Source organism: Nicotiana tomentosiformis, chromosome 6, assembly GCF_000390325.3.
Source record: "Nicotiana tomentosiformis chromosome 6, ASM39032v3, whole genome shotgun sequence".
NCBI lineage: Eukaryota > Viridiplantae > Streptophyta > Magnoliopsida > Solanales > Solanaceae > Nicotiana > Nicotiana tomentosiformis.
The window spans coordinates 11,489,906-11,506,951 of NC_090817.1; the positions used below are offsets into that span (position 1 = coordinate 11,489,906).

The window sequence follows — 17,046 nt, forward strand, 5'->3', positions numbered from 1 at the left end:
TAGGATCACATAATGTAGGGCAAAAAAAAAAAGGGAAAATAGTGAGAATTTGACTAGAATCAAAATGTTATTTGTGGACTTTTGACCACTACTTTTCCACACTATTGGCTGGCTGCACTTCTGTCTACTACTTCTTTAGTTTTACTCTTTTGCCTTGTTGTTAGAGAATAATTCAAGATTTAATTTATACACAAATATTATAAGATTTTTTTACATTATGAGTAATATAATTTTAGCCAATGATAGCAAGTCTGTTACCAATTTTGTCATATTACTAATTAATGTTTATCAAGAGATTTACTCGTATTTGCTTAATAAGTAACCTAATGATATACAATATTTCTTATACCGTGAGTGCATATAGTTAACAACTACCAAGTCTACTATATTAGTCAACTCAATTGACAAAAATCTATTCTTGATTTCGAAAGATATTGATATAAAAAACAAAACCACTTTTAACTTACAAATTAACTTGAAAACAGAGATGAGTGATCAAAATAAACACTCATCTTCTCCATCATCACTAAGGTCAATATCTGACTATTATTCTTACAAACACATGTTATGTAACAAAGTCACTACAAACAGAGGCCATTCAAACTTTAACTCAATTCCCAAAAATGGAAGTCGAAAATGATGCAATAACAAGATCATCACATAACCAAATTCAAGAGAATTTGGCACGAGATTATCGATTAGCTACACAAAAGGCTACTGCATTCAGAAGATTTATTAGATCAAATTTAGTTCCAATATTAGCTCATAAACAAAACATGTTGAATAGATCCATAACATTTTTCAACAACTTGTATTTGATGAGGAGGCAAGAACAGATTCAGGTGAAAAGCACTCAAGTTCATCACATGATTTCGGAGAGAAGAAGACGCGAAAAACTTAATGAGAATTTTCAACAACTGAGATCTTTGCTCCCTCCTGGAACTAAGGTATCATTCATTTTTACACTATAAGACTCTTAAAAAATAGTATTTATATTAATGTTACTATATATGGATTATTCTAATAATAGCAGATTTTATTATAAATGTAGCATATTTAAATGAAATACTCAAATATACGAAATACCATCATTATACCATTTTGTATAATAATGTTACACACTTTAACTGAAGCAAGATATCATCTGAGATTTTTTAATTATACCAAATATATAAATAATTTAAAAAATATATATTATACCACATATATACCTTATATATTTCCACTAAATATGTGTATTTTATAATTTCAGAATATAAGGATGTTATGATAAATATACATGATTTATTTTAATATTATACCATATTATTAATTATACATGATTTATATTTGTATGCATATAATTTTTCGTTGAAATAAGAATGGATATATTGAAATATTATTATTCAAAATTAATTTTTATAAGATACTAGTACTTTAAAAAATTTAAGAAGTAAAAATAATGAAATCTTGAATGAATGAACAAGATACATTTAAAATAGAACAAGATTATATAATATACATATACTAGTTTTATATGATGTATATAATAGTAATATACAACGGATATATATGCTATAAAATAAAATAAATATACGAAAAGGAAGAATAGAAAATTTTAAAATCTATAAGTAATGTTAAATTAAGTTTTTATTGAAATAAATGAACAACATTGTATAAGTTAAATAATTATTAGTGGGGTATAACTTAAAAATTAATAAAATTTAGGAAGTCATCATCTTTCCTTTTATTTTTGCTTAAATTTAGGAATTATTAATTAGCATCCCTATTTTAATGGGACTTAGTGATTTTTCTGTTAGTTAATATAATTATGTAGTTGTGTAAAATACCTATTGCTGCTAGGTCTTTGAAAATTTTTCTTAAATATTTGTTATTTATGTTTTTTGTAACGGTCCAGCCACAACTGCCAAGTATTGCCCACCCCGGGGGGGCATTTGTAGAAGTGCATCAATAGCCACTTTTAAGGCTCCTATTTAAAATATATTCATAATTTACAGTATATTTAAATATTAGCCAATTCACCTAAACTGCAGGATTAAGTATCTTGAATTTTTTAGCTGCTAATTTAAAATTCATGACTAAGTGTCCCGAATTTCTGAATTACTAATTTAAAATTCAAGACATAAGATTCAAACTTTTGGAGACAATTTTCGAACTTTAGGACACGATGTCCGGAAGTTTGAACTTTGAGGTTTATAAACTCTTTTGAATGTCGTGTATTGAAGTTTGAGCGAAATTGGCTAATCTTTAAATACATTATAAACTGTGGATATATTTTAATCAATATGCTTAAAAACAACTACCTGGTTTCATTTCCACACAAAACGATAACTGTGAAGCCTTAAATGTTAGGTCAAAGCGAACAATACCTTGACAGTTGGGTCTGAAATATTACAAATAGTGTTAATGAACGATTCTCTTAATGATCAACCAATTCATTGTGTTATAGTGTTTGACAAACTAAAACAAACCATTCTGCAGAAGGACAAAGCATCAGTTCTTGCTGCTACAACAGAAAACATAATTTCTTTGAAAGCTCAAGTGGAAGAACTAAGTAAAAGGAATGAAATATTGGAAGCACAACTTTTGAAAAAGAAAGAAGCCTCTGAGTTCTCAAGTGGAAGTGGAAAACTAGTTGTTCAGATAATAAATATAAGTGAATCAACATCAGAAGCAAGAATTGTGGAATTGCAAGTTATAGTAAAGGGAAAATGCAGCAAATTGGATTTGGTTATTCGTTTGCTGGAATTCTTGAAAATGGCTGACAATGTAAGCATAGGGTCAGTAGAAGCAAATACTAGGATGGTTCAATCATGTCCAGTTACTCTAGTAACCTTGAGATTAAGAATCCAGGTATTTTATTTTATTCTTGTTTTTTAAGCTGTAGTTGCTTTCACTGGTTTTACAGAATTAAATCATTTTATTTGCTCAGAGGATCATGCATATGTGTTGGACATTTCTAAGGATCTAATAATAATATTAGCATTTTTATGTGTCTATTCGTGTTTGGAGGCGAGCCTTGGAGCAACGGTTAAAGTTGTCTCTGTGTGACTTATAGGTCACAGTTTTAAACCGTGGAAGCAGTCACTAATGTTTGCATTAGGGTAGGCTGTGTACGTCACACCCCTTAAGAAGGGAAGCCTTGAAGTAATGATAAAGTTGTCTCTGTGTGGCCTATAGGTCACAGGCTCGAACCGTGGAATCAGTTACTAATGATTGTATTATGGTAGGTTACGTACATCACACTACTTAGGAAGAGAAACCTCAAAGCAATGATAAAGTTGTCTCTGTGTGACCTATAGGTCATGGGTTCGAGCCGCGAAAGCAGTTATTAATGCTTCTATTAGGGTAGGTTGTGTACACCCCTTAGAAAGGGAAACCTCGAAATAATAGTAAAGTTGTCTCCGTATGACCTATAGGTCGGGTTCGAGTCGTGGAAGCAGTTATTAATACTTGCATTAGGGTATGTTGCATACATCATACTCCTTGGGAAGGGAAGCCTCGAAGCAATGGTAAAGTTGTTTCTGTGTGACCTATAGGTCACGGGTTTGAGCCGCTAATGCTTGCATTTAGGGTAGGCTATGTATATCATAACCCTAAGGGTGCAGTCATTCTCGGTACCCTGCGTAAATGCGGGATACTTTGTGCACCGGATTATGTATATCACAAACCTTAGGATACGACTCTTTCCCAAACCCTACGTGAACGCGAGATACACCAAGCTGCTTTTTTTATCCGTGTGTATTTGTATTTCATTTTTTCTAGAACAAGTGGGATGTTTTAATTTACTGCATACTTGTTACTTTAAACTAACTTAAGAATGTTGTAGATTTATATATAGTAACATAGTAATTAGAAAATCCTTCGGAGTTGTCCAGTTAGTTTGGAGGGTGGTCATTCATATGGATGACCTGGGATCGAATCTCCCCTCAATGCTTTATGGGTTAAGTCTGTCGCACAGGATTTGCCTAGTGCGATTTATATTCCCTGTGTGGTTTGCAGGCTATTACACAGGGGAAGGTTTACCCAGTGCGCACAAAGTTCTCACCACATAGTGCACACTCGAAGGGCAGAGGTTGTGGCAGAGATTGTAGCGATTGCGAATTTCCCTTCTTAAAAAAAAAAACATAGTAATTAGAAATTTCAACTCTTACGAAATCAAACATAATAAATCACACATTTCACTTTATATGACATAACTATTATTTGAAAAGTTAGGATAACTTTGATTTTCTTTGACTACACTATCACTAGAAAGTTACAATTTTGTAGCAGTTTTTGTGTAGTTTCTTTACTGTAATATAAATAAATTTCATTTAAACAGATTAGGAAATCTATGTTCGAGTTGAGTTTTTTCCTTTTTTATTCACTTTTTGGCCTAAATTTTTGTTTAATTTGGTTCTTTCACCAACTCTATTTTTATTATTATGTATTATTTATTTATTTATTTGGCCTATTCTCTTGCTATAGGGAGACGAATGGGACGAATCTGCTTTCCTGGAAGCAGCCAAAAAGGTTGCTGGAGACATGGAAATTATTGGCTAAAATTTCATTCAGCATAAGATAAATTATTGGCTAAAATTTTCACTATCAATGATCAAACAGCCATAGATATCAACTAGATCGTCAATGTTGTAGTAGTATAGTCTTGTTAATTTAGTTGTGCGCATCTTTGATTAGATATTACAAGTTCGACAGAATTCAATAAGTCTAGCTCGAATTACATGTTATATGTGTGCGTGGAAAAAAGATATACATATATCTAAAGAGCATACTCGACTTTAAATTTTGAATATGTCGATGTTCTAGGTGAAATATATTTAGAAGTTTTGATTTACGGATGTTGAATGATGATAGAAGAATACTGTTGAGAGACTAGCCTCTCAAACTGTGATGTATTTTTGTTTTATATATATGTTATTATCCAATTTACCAAAAACAAAAATAAAAAAAATACTGTAATTCTTTATATGAGTCAATTACAGCATGAGCTTTATAATATTGGAAGTCTTTGTCAATTTTCATGTAACTTTTTTATTTTTTGAAGGACAGTACGTACTATAGAAAGTTAATGAATAAAAAAAGGAATTAATATTGTTCATAATAAACCTTATGGTAAAATGCAAGAATTCATGTGTCGCCGTTCTTGACTTTCTTTTTAACGCCGTTCGTGACTAGAAAGCAAAATTGTGGACCAAAATAACTTATTCAAAAGAAAATGTTTGATCGTTGCAATTGGATTCTGTGAATATGATCAAACGTGAAAGATTCAAGAATAACTAATTACTTTTGATCTTACTTTCAAAAACTTAATCCACTGATATTAGTAAGTGTAATTAATACTCCATATCACCTTCACTCTACATATTAGAGAGTTTAACTTTTATACATATACTGAGATAGTATAAAATAATTGTTACACAGTCAAATTACCTAAACTATAATTACGAGTAACTATAGATAATAAGTGAAACTAATAACTTATTAAAAGATAACTAGAGTAAATGTGAGTTTTTTGCCAAAATTATCTTTCCTAAGTTTAGTCCAAGTAACAGAAACACAACACCCGTTAGAAAACTAACAGCAACATGCGATCTGCATGTGATACTTTTCACCTCCAAATCAGTTTCATCGCCCTCTTCTTTCAAGAATTGTTCGGCTGAAAATTACAACTTACACAGTTCCACTGGATTCAAACAAGACCCAGATCGCGGGCAAGACCCAGATAGCATAATAGCTTCAGCAGAACAATGCTTAAAGTTCAAACTCAAAACAACATTATCGGATAACTATGGTGCTCGCACCGAGCTGTCAACTCCTTAAAAAAAAAATTATATCTGCGATTGCTACATTTAAGTGTCACTATATAAACTTCCTTAGATTTTGATTTTCTCTCATTTGCTTGCATTTTGACAGGCATTACTATATTCACTTGAAGAAGAAAACACCAATTGTCAATGTCGATGTCGGAGGCAAGGGACCTTGTTCCGTTTAGCTCCGACGACATGGTTAGAAGCACTTCTTGAATTCGGCATTTACAGCAATGTCGTTCTTAACCATTCCTCCCCATTTTACACTCAACCAATAAACCACCACTCTACCCAGTGAAATCAACAACTTTTCAAGCTTAAAACGGAATATTTGGTCGCAAATTTGATTGTTGGAAATTAATATTTTTCGTGCAAAAATATTAGGAAAGAAAATATTAAATGGCGAAAAAAGGAAAATAAACTTGGTCCAAAAAATTATCAATCAATCAATTGACCGAATTCGAAGCCGATCCGAGCGACCGACGACAGAGGCGTGCTCTCTTCTCAACTCTTTAAGAGCTAGAAGAAGTGCTTCCATATATAAGCACAATTTGTTACTTAGACTAAAGGCGCTCAACTTTTGCAAACTTAGAGGACAATTTGGGAAGGTTATATTTGAAGGACAAAGTTAAACTTACCTTTAAAGAAAAGTGATAATTTTGGCCAAAAACTCATTAAATGTAGATAATAAGTGGCAACCAACTTGTTATAAACATTCATTAAACTATGTATACAAGCTAAATCCTTAAATAAGTTACATGAGATACCATAAAAGTAATCTTTGATTAGATATCATCTTTAGACATCTGGAAAAAAGAGTAAACAACTTGCATGAGTGAAATAACGTTAAACTTAGACCTTAGATTATCACTCTGCTATTCTTAAGGGGTAAAACTTATTTTTACACCACGCCGAAGAATGCAACACATATTTTTCATATACATATTGTATCACCTAACCATGATTAAATAAAATATATTCTCACTGTAATTCTTATCTACTAAGGTTAAATAGCTTAGTTTAGCGCAAACACCCGATGCGGGAAAGTAACCACAAGTTACTTCTTCTCATATGGACAAACTACTATATAGCATTCTCCTCCCTATGGGACCAACAGAATGGATTTAAAAAGATGGCATTCTACTGAAAATCAAATAAAAATATCTGATTAAATAAATCTGCATTTTGTATTGAGTCAACATCCAATTCAAGAAGCATATTTAGGACCAAAAGGAGGAGAAAAGAAAAAGCATCTTACTCAAAGATCAAAGAAATGTCTGAACTACACCTATACTTGAGACTTGTGAATCACCAACAGAAATCAATAAGAGTACAACTACTCCAATCACACTTCCACTTCCTATCTACCCCAGAATATAAAAGAGCTAACTGACACAAGGAAAGAATATAAACCAGAAAATATAGGAAAAGAAAAAGGTCTAAAGATTGTTCTAGCATACTCCACATTTAACAAGTGAACAAAATTGCAGGATCTCTTCTCTAAGCCATCCATCGTTTCAAGATAAATATCACGATTCACTTCGCCAGTTCGTTGCAGCACTACTGTTGTTTGCACTCTGGTGGCCTCTCACCAGCCTGACCACCCGCTGGTGCATGTGCTCTAACACCCCTCTGCGATGAAATATAAATAACTAGGTATGTCTAGTTTACGAAAGAAAAAACGGACGGAAGAAAAAATCAGTAAATGAATTTGTTGTTCATACCTTGCGCACAGCAGATGACTGCAGTTACATTTGAAACAACGGTAAACGGGTTAGCACTCATAGCCATATCCAAATCAAAATTAAGGTGCAAAACATGGAAGTTAATTAGTACCTTTTTCTTGGTATTGGTATCATCTTCATCCTCCTCGTCCTCATCATCTTCATCATCCTCCTCTTCCTCATCTTCGTCATCATCATCTTCTTCATCATCATCATCGTCATCTTCCAGGTCAGCAAAATCATCTTCAGCAGCTTCACCAGTGAACCAAGAAACCGCATGCGAGATAATCTTATCTCGAATAGTTGACCTGCATAGACCATTAGGATATGACTCTTCAGCAACTAAATAGGCAGATTGAAATACAGATACTATAGCACCATCTTCCTTCAGCAATTTTTTATATAAAATTTTCTTTCAGTAATTTATATTCTGGGATGGTACAATATCCACTTCAAATGGAAATTATAATCAAGGTTATGCAAATTTCGTATCAACTTACCCAATATCATAGTCTTGTTCCATCAAACTTTGAAGTTCTTCAGCCTGCCGAAGTAGAGAGAAATGTTATTCAAATTGAGCCCCAAAAGAAAATAAAACACTTGCACGTCTTCATCAATATCCTCAAGAAAATTAACACATGAAGAAAATAAACACTTACAGCATCTTCATCAATATCCTCTTCGTCCTCTGGAACTTGAGGTGGACTAAAGAAGTTGAAGAAACTTTCGCATTGTTCTGTTTTAGTAATAGGCTTGGCATTCTTTGACCCCTTCTTTGGCTTCTTCTTTAGAATCTTTTGTGTCAAACATTTTCCGGGATACCATTCTATCTCGGTCCTACAAATTGTTAGCAATGAGAAGCCATTTTGGAATAAACAGGCTAATAAATCAAATCAAAAAACTTGGCCGCGGATTAATATATCAACATACCCTAAGGCCTTCTCCAGAATCGGTTCATCTTCATCAATCATGTGATACGTTTTAGTCAGTACAGTATTCGTGAAGTAAGGATTAGTATCAAAGAAAAATTCAAGCTTAAACCCCTTTGGATTATCAATCTTGGCCCACTTTATATCCTTGAGAAATTTGAGTGCTCCTTCATCTCGCTCTGTAATCTGTACTTACGGAGTTGGATCATATAAAATAGGTGGATTTGCTAGATACAAGAAATAAAAGCAAAAAGGACTTGGCGATCCACTACTAACCTCCTCAGAGAGCACATCATTATTCTTCATTGCAATGAGCCAGAAATCAGGGACCCCTTTCCCTATCAAAAGCCAATGTCAAGAACACAGATCACAAGAAAGCAAGTACAAACCCTAACTAGATATTTAACGTACCCACTGCATCTTCATCCTCGTCCTGGTCCATCGCTGCTGCCTCGGTCTCTGAGGTGTTGACTTCAACAACTCCGTTCACAATATCAAATCTCTGCATATGTTCAGTTTTTTAGCTAACACTACTAAGAGATACAGGGAGTATAGAATCATGGATGCACGGAACAAGAGCAAATGCAGCGGCATTACAAACCTTTGTATATAGAGGCTGATACAACTTTTGGTATTTGGCTTCAAGCACAGCTCTCTCCTCATAAAACTTTGCCTCCAATTCATCATGCTGAGACTGAATTTGAGAAAGAGAAAGAGAGACAACATCCGAGGTTGCAAAGACAAAAAGTCAGATTAAAAGGCAAGAAACCTGAGATAGAAAGACATCGGAAACTAGCCAGAAACTAATAAACTTACTAAAAAAAATAGTGAAAGCTAATTTGGCAGCTAATGCACATAGTACTTTTTGAATCAAGGATACACTTTCCTAAATAACTCACAATGACGCGACTACCCAACAATATATGCTGTGAATCTAGAAGATACTTAACATGCAAAACAATATCTTCACTTCACGTAAAGAAGCAAAATTTGTTCCACTCCATAACTAAGGGTTCTATATAAAAGTAAAACTAGAGAATCTTCGAATCTAACACTTACCCTACATGGATCTTATCTAAGTACGAAACGAATGACTAAACCTTAATCAAACTGGTTGGCATATAAATGTTAGATGATAAGCCAAAAGCATTTAAGATAAGAAAGATACATATTCAAACAACAGTAGTGTATAAGAAACACGTGCCTGAATCTCCTTCAGAACTTCAACACGCTTTCTAACACTGGGCGACAAACATTCAAGCACGTTAGTGGGCTTCCCCGTGATATCCTGAAGTTTATTCTGCAAAACGATCAAATCAATAAAATCAACGTAATTACTTAAACTAAAGAAAACCACCAAACAAAACAACTCACCTTGAGAGCATTAACAAGGTCTTCTCTATCCCCAGCACCCAAAGCTACAAAACAGTTTTAATTAGAGAAATTCAAATACATAAAACTAAAAAAACAAATGATCAAGCAAATAACTGATTAAAGCCAGCAAAAGTTTCTGCTTTTAAATAACTACTATTATGTATCAAGGGTTTGAGCCCCATCTAAAGTTTCATCTTTTAAGGAAGCTCAGAATTTTCACAAGCAAATACACAAAAGTTATAAAGTGTCTTGTGGATCGGCTTTAACTCTACCACATGGTCCCCATCAAAAGTTTCATCTTTTGAAGAAACCCAGAAATGTTTACTTGCACATATTAGTAGTAGTAATAACATTTTATATAAAGCTTTTAACTCTTTTCACGTCCATTAAGAAAATAATAAATATAAGGTTTAATTTACTAAGTTTCCCCTATTAAATGCTTTTTGAGAATTGAGCATTATTAAAAAGAACTACTACTTCTTTAATGTTAACGGTATAGTTGGAAACAATTACTATCTCCGGTTTTTGACTTGATTTTTCCAGATTTCAAGAATGAATTAATTATTTTTTTCCATTGCCAGAGTAAATAATAAATAATGTTGGAGTATGTGTTTATGTGAAGAGATAGTAAAAGTTAATATGGCCAATTTCACTGCTAATTAATGTGTTAAAAAATGTATTTATTAATATGTGTGAAAACATACAAAAATCACTTATTGTGGAAAGAAGGGAGTAACAAATTTAGTCTAGAATTACTAAAGCGACAATTTTTTTGAACACCCCCCCCCCCCAAATTAAAAGCATTTTGCTTTGAAGAACCAAATTTCACAAGATACACAGAAGTAATTATATGAAGTTTTTTTAATTAAAAAGTTAAACTCATAGTATAAACCCTATTAAAAGTTTTCATCTTTTAGACAAATCCAGAATTTTTACTAGAAAATTACACATAAAAGTAAGCTATAAAGTGTTTCATGTATAAGGTTTAACTTTACCCCATCAAAAGCTTCATCTTTAATAAATATAAAAAAACGATATTTTCACTAGCAAATTACACACACAAAAAAAAGTTTCATCTTATAACGAAACTCAGAAATTTTTACTTGCAAATATACATAGAACTGAGTAAATAAAAGAGCGTTGTGGATAGCGTTTTACCAGCGGTGAGATCGGCAACGTTGAAGTTGTCTTTGGTGTTGCTCATTATATTAATGAAGAAGAAGCAGAGCGAAAATGGAAGAAAGTAGAACGCAAAGCAAAAACCCTAAAAACAGGGGAAGAACAGAGAGAGAGAGAGAGATGGGGGGCTTTAAACTCTTTTAAAGGTGTTTGGGTTAAGTTCAAAACCTGGCCAAAATATTACTCCATGTATAAGTCGATTTTGCTGAATGTTATAAGACGTACTTCTCAAATGCGTATTATGAGTCGCATTTCGCAACCACGATAAATCGCAAATGCAATCTCGAAGTCGCATTAGCGCATATCTGATAGAAGCTCTTTTCTACGACGGTATAATCAATAATTGTCGATCTCTTCAATGAATGCATAAATTCACTTATACTATGTTTATTCAATAGTATTTTATCAGTTGAATCAGATGCGGAACCAAAATTTAAATGTTATGGGTTTGGATTCTAATCATTTTTAAGTTATTGGGTTCTAAATTAATAATTTGTACATGTTTAAGGAATTTCATCAAATAAATACAAGATTTGAACCAAAGTTACTCGGTTCGGTGAAACCCATAACTCGCTCTCTAGCTCCTCCCTAAGTTGAATTTTTTTGGAGATTTAGTATATATTTATAACTCATTAAACTATATATATATATATATATATATATATATATATATAAGGAGAAACCTCTTTTTTTTAAGAAATAAATCATTCTCTATATATAAGAAAAATTATATGTAGCGAACACGGATACAAATGAGAATTGAGAACCAAAAAAAAAAAAAGGAGTCAAAAATTGAAAAATTGAGGGGTGGCTATTAGAAAACCTATATCGCATTTAGTAGATGTGACTTATAAAATATTTACCCGTAAAATGGTACAGTTGAATTTATACGTGATTTCTAGACAAGTGAACTAATTTGATCCTGAAATAATGTAATAATTAAATAAATACACGATACTTAGCCTAAGAATGTAAATGAAATAACAAAGATGATGATTCCATGAACACGATTTCCGGACACAACGATGATGAGACCAAAAAATAAGAAAGTAGAATTGTAGATGCTTTGTATAAAATAGAGTGTAAGTTTTGCCAGAAAAATCCTCTCATTTGCAATGACAACTCGGCTCACTATTTATAGCTATCTCTAGGGAAGGAAGTCTTAGGATCATGTCCTCCTTTAATGTTAATTATGAGGGTCATTGATGAACACGTGGTGAACATAAATGTCAAATTCTCTGTAACGGATCGTCACTCTTAATGTTGCAGAATATTCCCTATTAAATGTTACCGAGCGCAGAGCATTTAACACACTTTTATGAACGTTATCCTTTTCGGTGACAAGCGGAATGGCTACGTTCGATTTTCGGTCATCCCTGTCTTGAGTTCTATGTGTCCTCCCTTTAGACGACCACGTATCATATCATATTTCACCTTATACAGATAGTCTCTTTTCTTTCCGGTGACATAACTTTGTGTTAACGGGAAGTTAGTAGAAACACATTTTTGGCAGAAGACGCACCTCTCTCCCCATTTAATATCCCGAACACGCGTCATCCCATGATTCAACACAATTTTTGCCGATTAGCGAAGTAATCACTGCCATAAATTTAGCCACCAAAATTTTACTTATACGCCACATTTTTTTCCTTTGCGTTTCATAATTTATCGAACTCCTGATTTGCATCTTTGCTTTCCATTCTTTCTCTAGTTCTTTTCAAACACAAAATCTTTTCCATCTTCTTTTTCAATGGCTTCTTCCTCTAAACGTGTTGGTTCTATAAAGAACAAGAACAAAACTAAGGACTTTGTTCCTCCAACGGTGAGTTCCATCATCCCAAAAAAAATCGGTACCACAAAGGACCTTGAAGAGAAATTCCCTATTGTTAACCCTCGTACATGGGTTGCTAGTAAGTGCCCTTCTTCTATTCATCCTTCCAGTATTCCTGCTGTGAAGGAAGATTGTTGCTGCCATGAGTTGGATATTATCGCTCATGACCTATTGGAGCGAGTGACCATTCCCAAAGAAGGTTTTACATACGTTTACATATATCTCCTTACTTTGGGTGCGTTTTCTTTGAGTTGAGAGCTCGATTTCGTGATTGTGGAGTTTTGCCTTCGCTACCAAATGTGTTTGGCACAGGTAAGTCCTTCAGTGTGGAGGACGGTCGCATGTCTTAGACGCTTGTGCCAGGAAACTGGAGAGGACCTAACCTTAGCTCATATGATGAATCTCTATTCCCCCAAAATCTTTTACGGGGAATGATAAACCTCTGCAAGCATGGCCACCATGCTTTGATGTCAAGCATGGATAATGACAACGAATGTGGGTGGATGAAATGGTTCATTGTAGTTGCCACCAATGACATCATTCTGACAACGACTTCATCATTTTCGGCCGCTTTGAACCTCATTCGTAAGTTCTTTGTTTTGTATTTCCTTTTACTAGATATTCCTTTGTGGCCGTATCAACTATTTACCCTTCGCATGTTTCAGCAACTCGATGGATCCCACCAGTGGTGGATGGTTTGGACCGGTGGGTTCATAAGATCTTGGACGTCATAACGCCGGAAATTTGTTTGTGGAAAGAACTAACCCTTAAATACGGGTGGAAGGCCAAAAATTATGATAATTTTAATTTACCTTACTTCCATTTTTTGTATATGAAGTACTTGATTGAACCCTTCTGACTTGTTCATGGAATGAGGTCTACCTGCGGGTTCTGTTGTTGTCCCCGATGAGGATGTTTTAGCTGATCTTGTTGATGCAGCGAGGCTGTTTTAGGAAGCACTTACTCGAACAGGTATCTCAGGGCCTGTTTTGGGTGCAAATACTTCTTTACGGAGTCCCCGGCCAGAGGATAAGCAACCAAATAGAAGACGCTCCCGAAACCAAAAACCGATGCCCCCCAGTCATCTCTGGTGGCGATGATGACTGGTCCTCCTTCCGTACCGGTCATAGACACTGTGATGATTGATGATGAAGTTGTTGATAAGGGAGCTTCTTTCCTGTTGAGATAGTTACACCAACTGAAGACAATGTCTCGGCACTTTAGGGAGAATCTGATTTGGTAGAATATGCCAACTCCCATTTTCGGGCCCCAATTGCTATAACCGGTGCTGCGGGGCTGAGTATCGGGTTCTTGCCGTCTTTGGTTGGCGAGCATCCACCAGTCGGCACTACATTTGATGCAGCTGCTTCTCATTCTTCAACTCTATCAGCTTCATCTCCACCTTCACCGACACCAACAATTGCTACATCACTTCCATCTTGATCGGCTCTTCCACCTGCAGTTGTTACATCACCTCCATCGGTCGCACCTGACCATGAAGAAAGTGTTCCTCTTCCACAGTCCCCAGTTCATGGGAATTTGGGACAAAATTACGCTGCCCCTTCTGAAGATCCACCAAAAAGGAGGAACGTTACTCTTTCGGTCTCTACCGGATGCAACTTGCTATCCCGGCCGGTGGAGCTTGCTAACTATCTGAAGCTTTTGGCTTCATAAAAGACTGGGAAAAGATTCACGCACTCTTGGGATAGTGCTTGTTGAACAATGCCATGCACAACGTCGCAATGGTACGTTCTTTTCTTCCTTCATTATTTCTTCTACTTTTGTATGAATGTATTCGAAGTTTTACTTCTTCTTGTCTTGTCGGCCAACTTTCTTGCTTCTGAGGGCCTTCAAAGGTTTATTCGTGAAAAGGACGAACTTACTTCTGAAGGAATCAGCTTTTGGTGGAACGGGACCAAAATATTGTCCGCCTCTTAGAACTAGAAACCAAAGCTACTGAGGTCGTTGTTTTGGAGGCTCATTTGCAACAAAGCGAGCAAGAAGTGGTAATCCTTAGCCAAGAAGTTGGGCCGCTAAGGGTTAGATTTGATGAAGCCAAGGCCAAATGGGCTAAAGTCCAGGAAGTCATTCTTGCTGCAACCGAGCGCGAGGCTGCTGCTGCCGAAAAAGTAACCAACTTAAAAGCAGCCTTAAACTCCAAAATTGAAGAGCTTACTCTTGTGGTGGCGAAACACGCCCAACTAGAAGAGAAGTACAGGAAAACTATCGAGTATAACAGGCTCTTTAGTTCAAATGTTTGTGACCTTTACGTCATCCTCAAATCTGCTAGGTCGGCCCGGGAAAGCTTTTCTGCTGAGGTTTCCCAACTCAAAGAAGAACTTAAGCGCCGAGCGACTTCCCTCGTTGTTGAAAAAACTTATGCCATGTACAACATGAGGAGAAAAACCTTGTAAGAGGCCAAAGCTAGTATCATTGATGTTGATGCCAAAATTGCTAAAGCCCGAGAGTTTGAGTTGGCTGCAAAAAATGGACTCCCGGTGCAGTCTGATGCTCCAGGTTCTTCTGATTTCGATTATGAGTTTTCGGAAACTAAAGAGGGATCAGAAGGCGGTGATGTTGAAGACCAAATTGGGGGAAACATTGAGTCATTGGTGGAAACGCCTACTTTTCCCGGGGATGCAGATACTTCTCTTCCTCCTGGTTCCGGAGTCGCTGCAGTTTAGTTTTTTCTTTCTTTTCCCATTTTGTACGTTTATCGTTTTGGCCCGTTCTTGTAAATAAAGACATATTTTTGCTCAAGTATCATTTGAGTCTTAATTTCGCTTGAATATCCATGCAAGTCTTTAACTTTTGCACTTGCTCAAGCATTCTGTGCATGTTGCTCTATTCACGCTTTACTATGTGTAGTCTCGGATGCCTTTTCTTCAAAGCATTTTGGTTCTGAGTATTATCCCTTTTACGTGAGGGTTTCTATGAATATTTGTACAATTTTTCCTTTTATGTGGGGGTTTCTATGAATATTTACGCAAGTTTCCCTTTTACGTGAGGGTTTCTGTGAATATTTGTGCAAGTTTGCTTTTTGTGTCCTTTTCATATGCGGCTTCGGGTGTATTTTTCCCCGATGGCCTTTTAGATTCCGGGCATTGATTCTTCCGGAACCAACCTTTTAATATGAGGGTTTTTATAAGAGATTGCCCTCTTATGTTTATGGTGCTCTTGAAGAGGACGTCTCATGTTCATTACAACACTAACATTTGAAGTACTTGTTTAACTTTCAAATGACAAAGTTAGCTCATCGTTCTGACAAGAAACAAGATAAAAGTGAAAGGATTCCATTTTATTCTTTCTATTTTCAAAAAATACATAGGCATTTTGCTATGTAGAAAAGAAACTGCCATTACTTGTGGCTATCTTGTACAACTTATTTCTACGGGGATGGCTGCGCAGTCTCCGATCCCGATGATGTATTTAGTTTTTGGATTTTCGGTCCCCGGTTGACGTGGCAATCATTGTTGTCGTATCCTCATATCATTTCCCGGGTGTTCAAATGCGAAAAGTGCGAATTGGAACAATGTAAGTCTTGTATCTTCGAAGATTCAACTAATGAATTGCTAGGTAATCCTTCACTCGGCAACATACCTTACTCTCCCTTAGGAATCCTTACTATCGAGAGAAAGAATACCTAACAATCCTCTAGCGGTTTGTGCTGGTGAACGGTCGGGTAACCTCAGTTCAATAGCAAACTTAACTTCCCAGTGGAAATTGGCTATCGAACCAAAGATTATCTAATCGTCCCCCAGTGGAAGCTTGTGTGTTTGTCTTGCTATCAAAGGTCTTATTACTGTTGTCTTCATAGTATTTGCACCGATAAACTGTGGCCCATTGTCGCATGCTATCTCGTTTGGTATTCCGAACCTGCATATTATATTTTCCCACGGGAAATCGATCACTTCGCGTTCTCTGATCTTCTGATAAGAACTTGCTTCCACCAATTTAGAAAAATAATCAGTCAAAATTAAAAGAAACATTACCTTTTCGGGAACCGGTGGCAACGGTCCAACGATTTCCATCCCCCATTTCATGAATGACCATATGGACAAAACCGAATGTAAGGGTTCTGCCGGTTGATGTACTAGTGATGCATATCATTGGCACTTGTCACATTTTCGTGATTGCCGCATATTCCTTCGTAGATTTCTTTCATGACATAGTCAGCTTCTGACGCTCCTAAACACCGG

The 17,046-nt window shown here is 35.4% G+C and overlaps 2 protein-coding genes across 4 annotated transcripts; one reads left to right on the top strand and one right to left on the bottom strand.

The window, feature by feature from the left end:
* The first annotated feature begins 488 nt into the window (after positions 1-488).
* On the top strand, positions 489-4,885 carry LOC104113077 (putative transcription factor bHLH041). The gene is made up of 3 exons (XM_009623171.4): positions 489-947; positions 2,482-2,853; positions 4,471-4,885. Exons 1-3 carry the CDS (start codon positions 624-626, stop codon positions 4,543-4,545), a joined length of 771 nt encoding a protein of 256 aa, XP_009621466.1. The 5' UTR covers positions 489-623; the 3' UTR covers positions 4,546-4,885.
* Positions 4,886-6,978: 2,093 nt separating this feature from the next.
* LOC104113078 (nucleosome assembly protein 1;1) lies at positions 6,979-11,175 on the bottom strand. 3 transcript variants are annotated; one of them, XM_070177109.1, is made up of 12 exons: positions 10,996-11,175; positions 9,838-9,881; positions 9,662-9,763; positions 9,065-9,151; positions 8,875-8,965; positions 8,740-8,801; positions 8,465-8,649; positions 8,194-8,371; positions 8,035-8,078; positions 7,647-7,842; positions 7,535-7,552; positions 6,979-7,442 (listed from the first exon to the last, which is right to left on the bottom strand). In XM_070177109.1, the coding sequence occupies exons 1-12, from the start codon at positions 11,039-11,041 to the stop codon at positions 7,371-7,373; spliced, it is 1,125 nt and encodes a 374-aa protein (XP_070033210.1). In that variant the 5' UTR covers positions 11,042-11,175; the 3' UTR covers positions 6,979-7,370. The 3 variants fall into 3 exon arrangements, with proteins under 3 accessions (XP_070033210.1, XP_009621467.1, XP_070033211.1); XM_009623172.4 differs by having other exon boundaries at positions 9,065-9,157; positions 9,668-9,763; positions 10,996-11,174; XM_070177110.1 differs by lacking the exon at positions 7,535-7,552 and having other exon boundaries at positions 7,629-7,842; positions 9,065-9,157; positions 9,668-9,763.
* Positions 11,176-17,046: the final 5,871 nt, after the last annotated feature.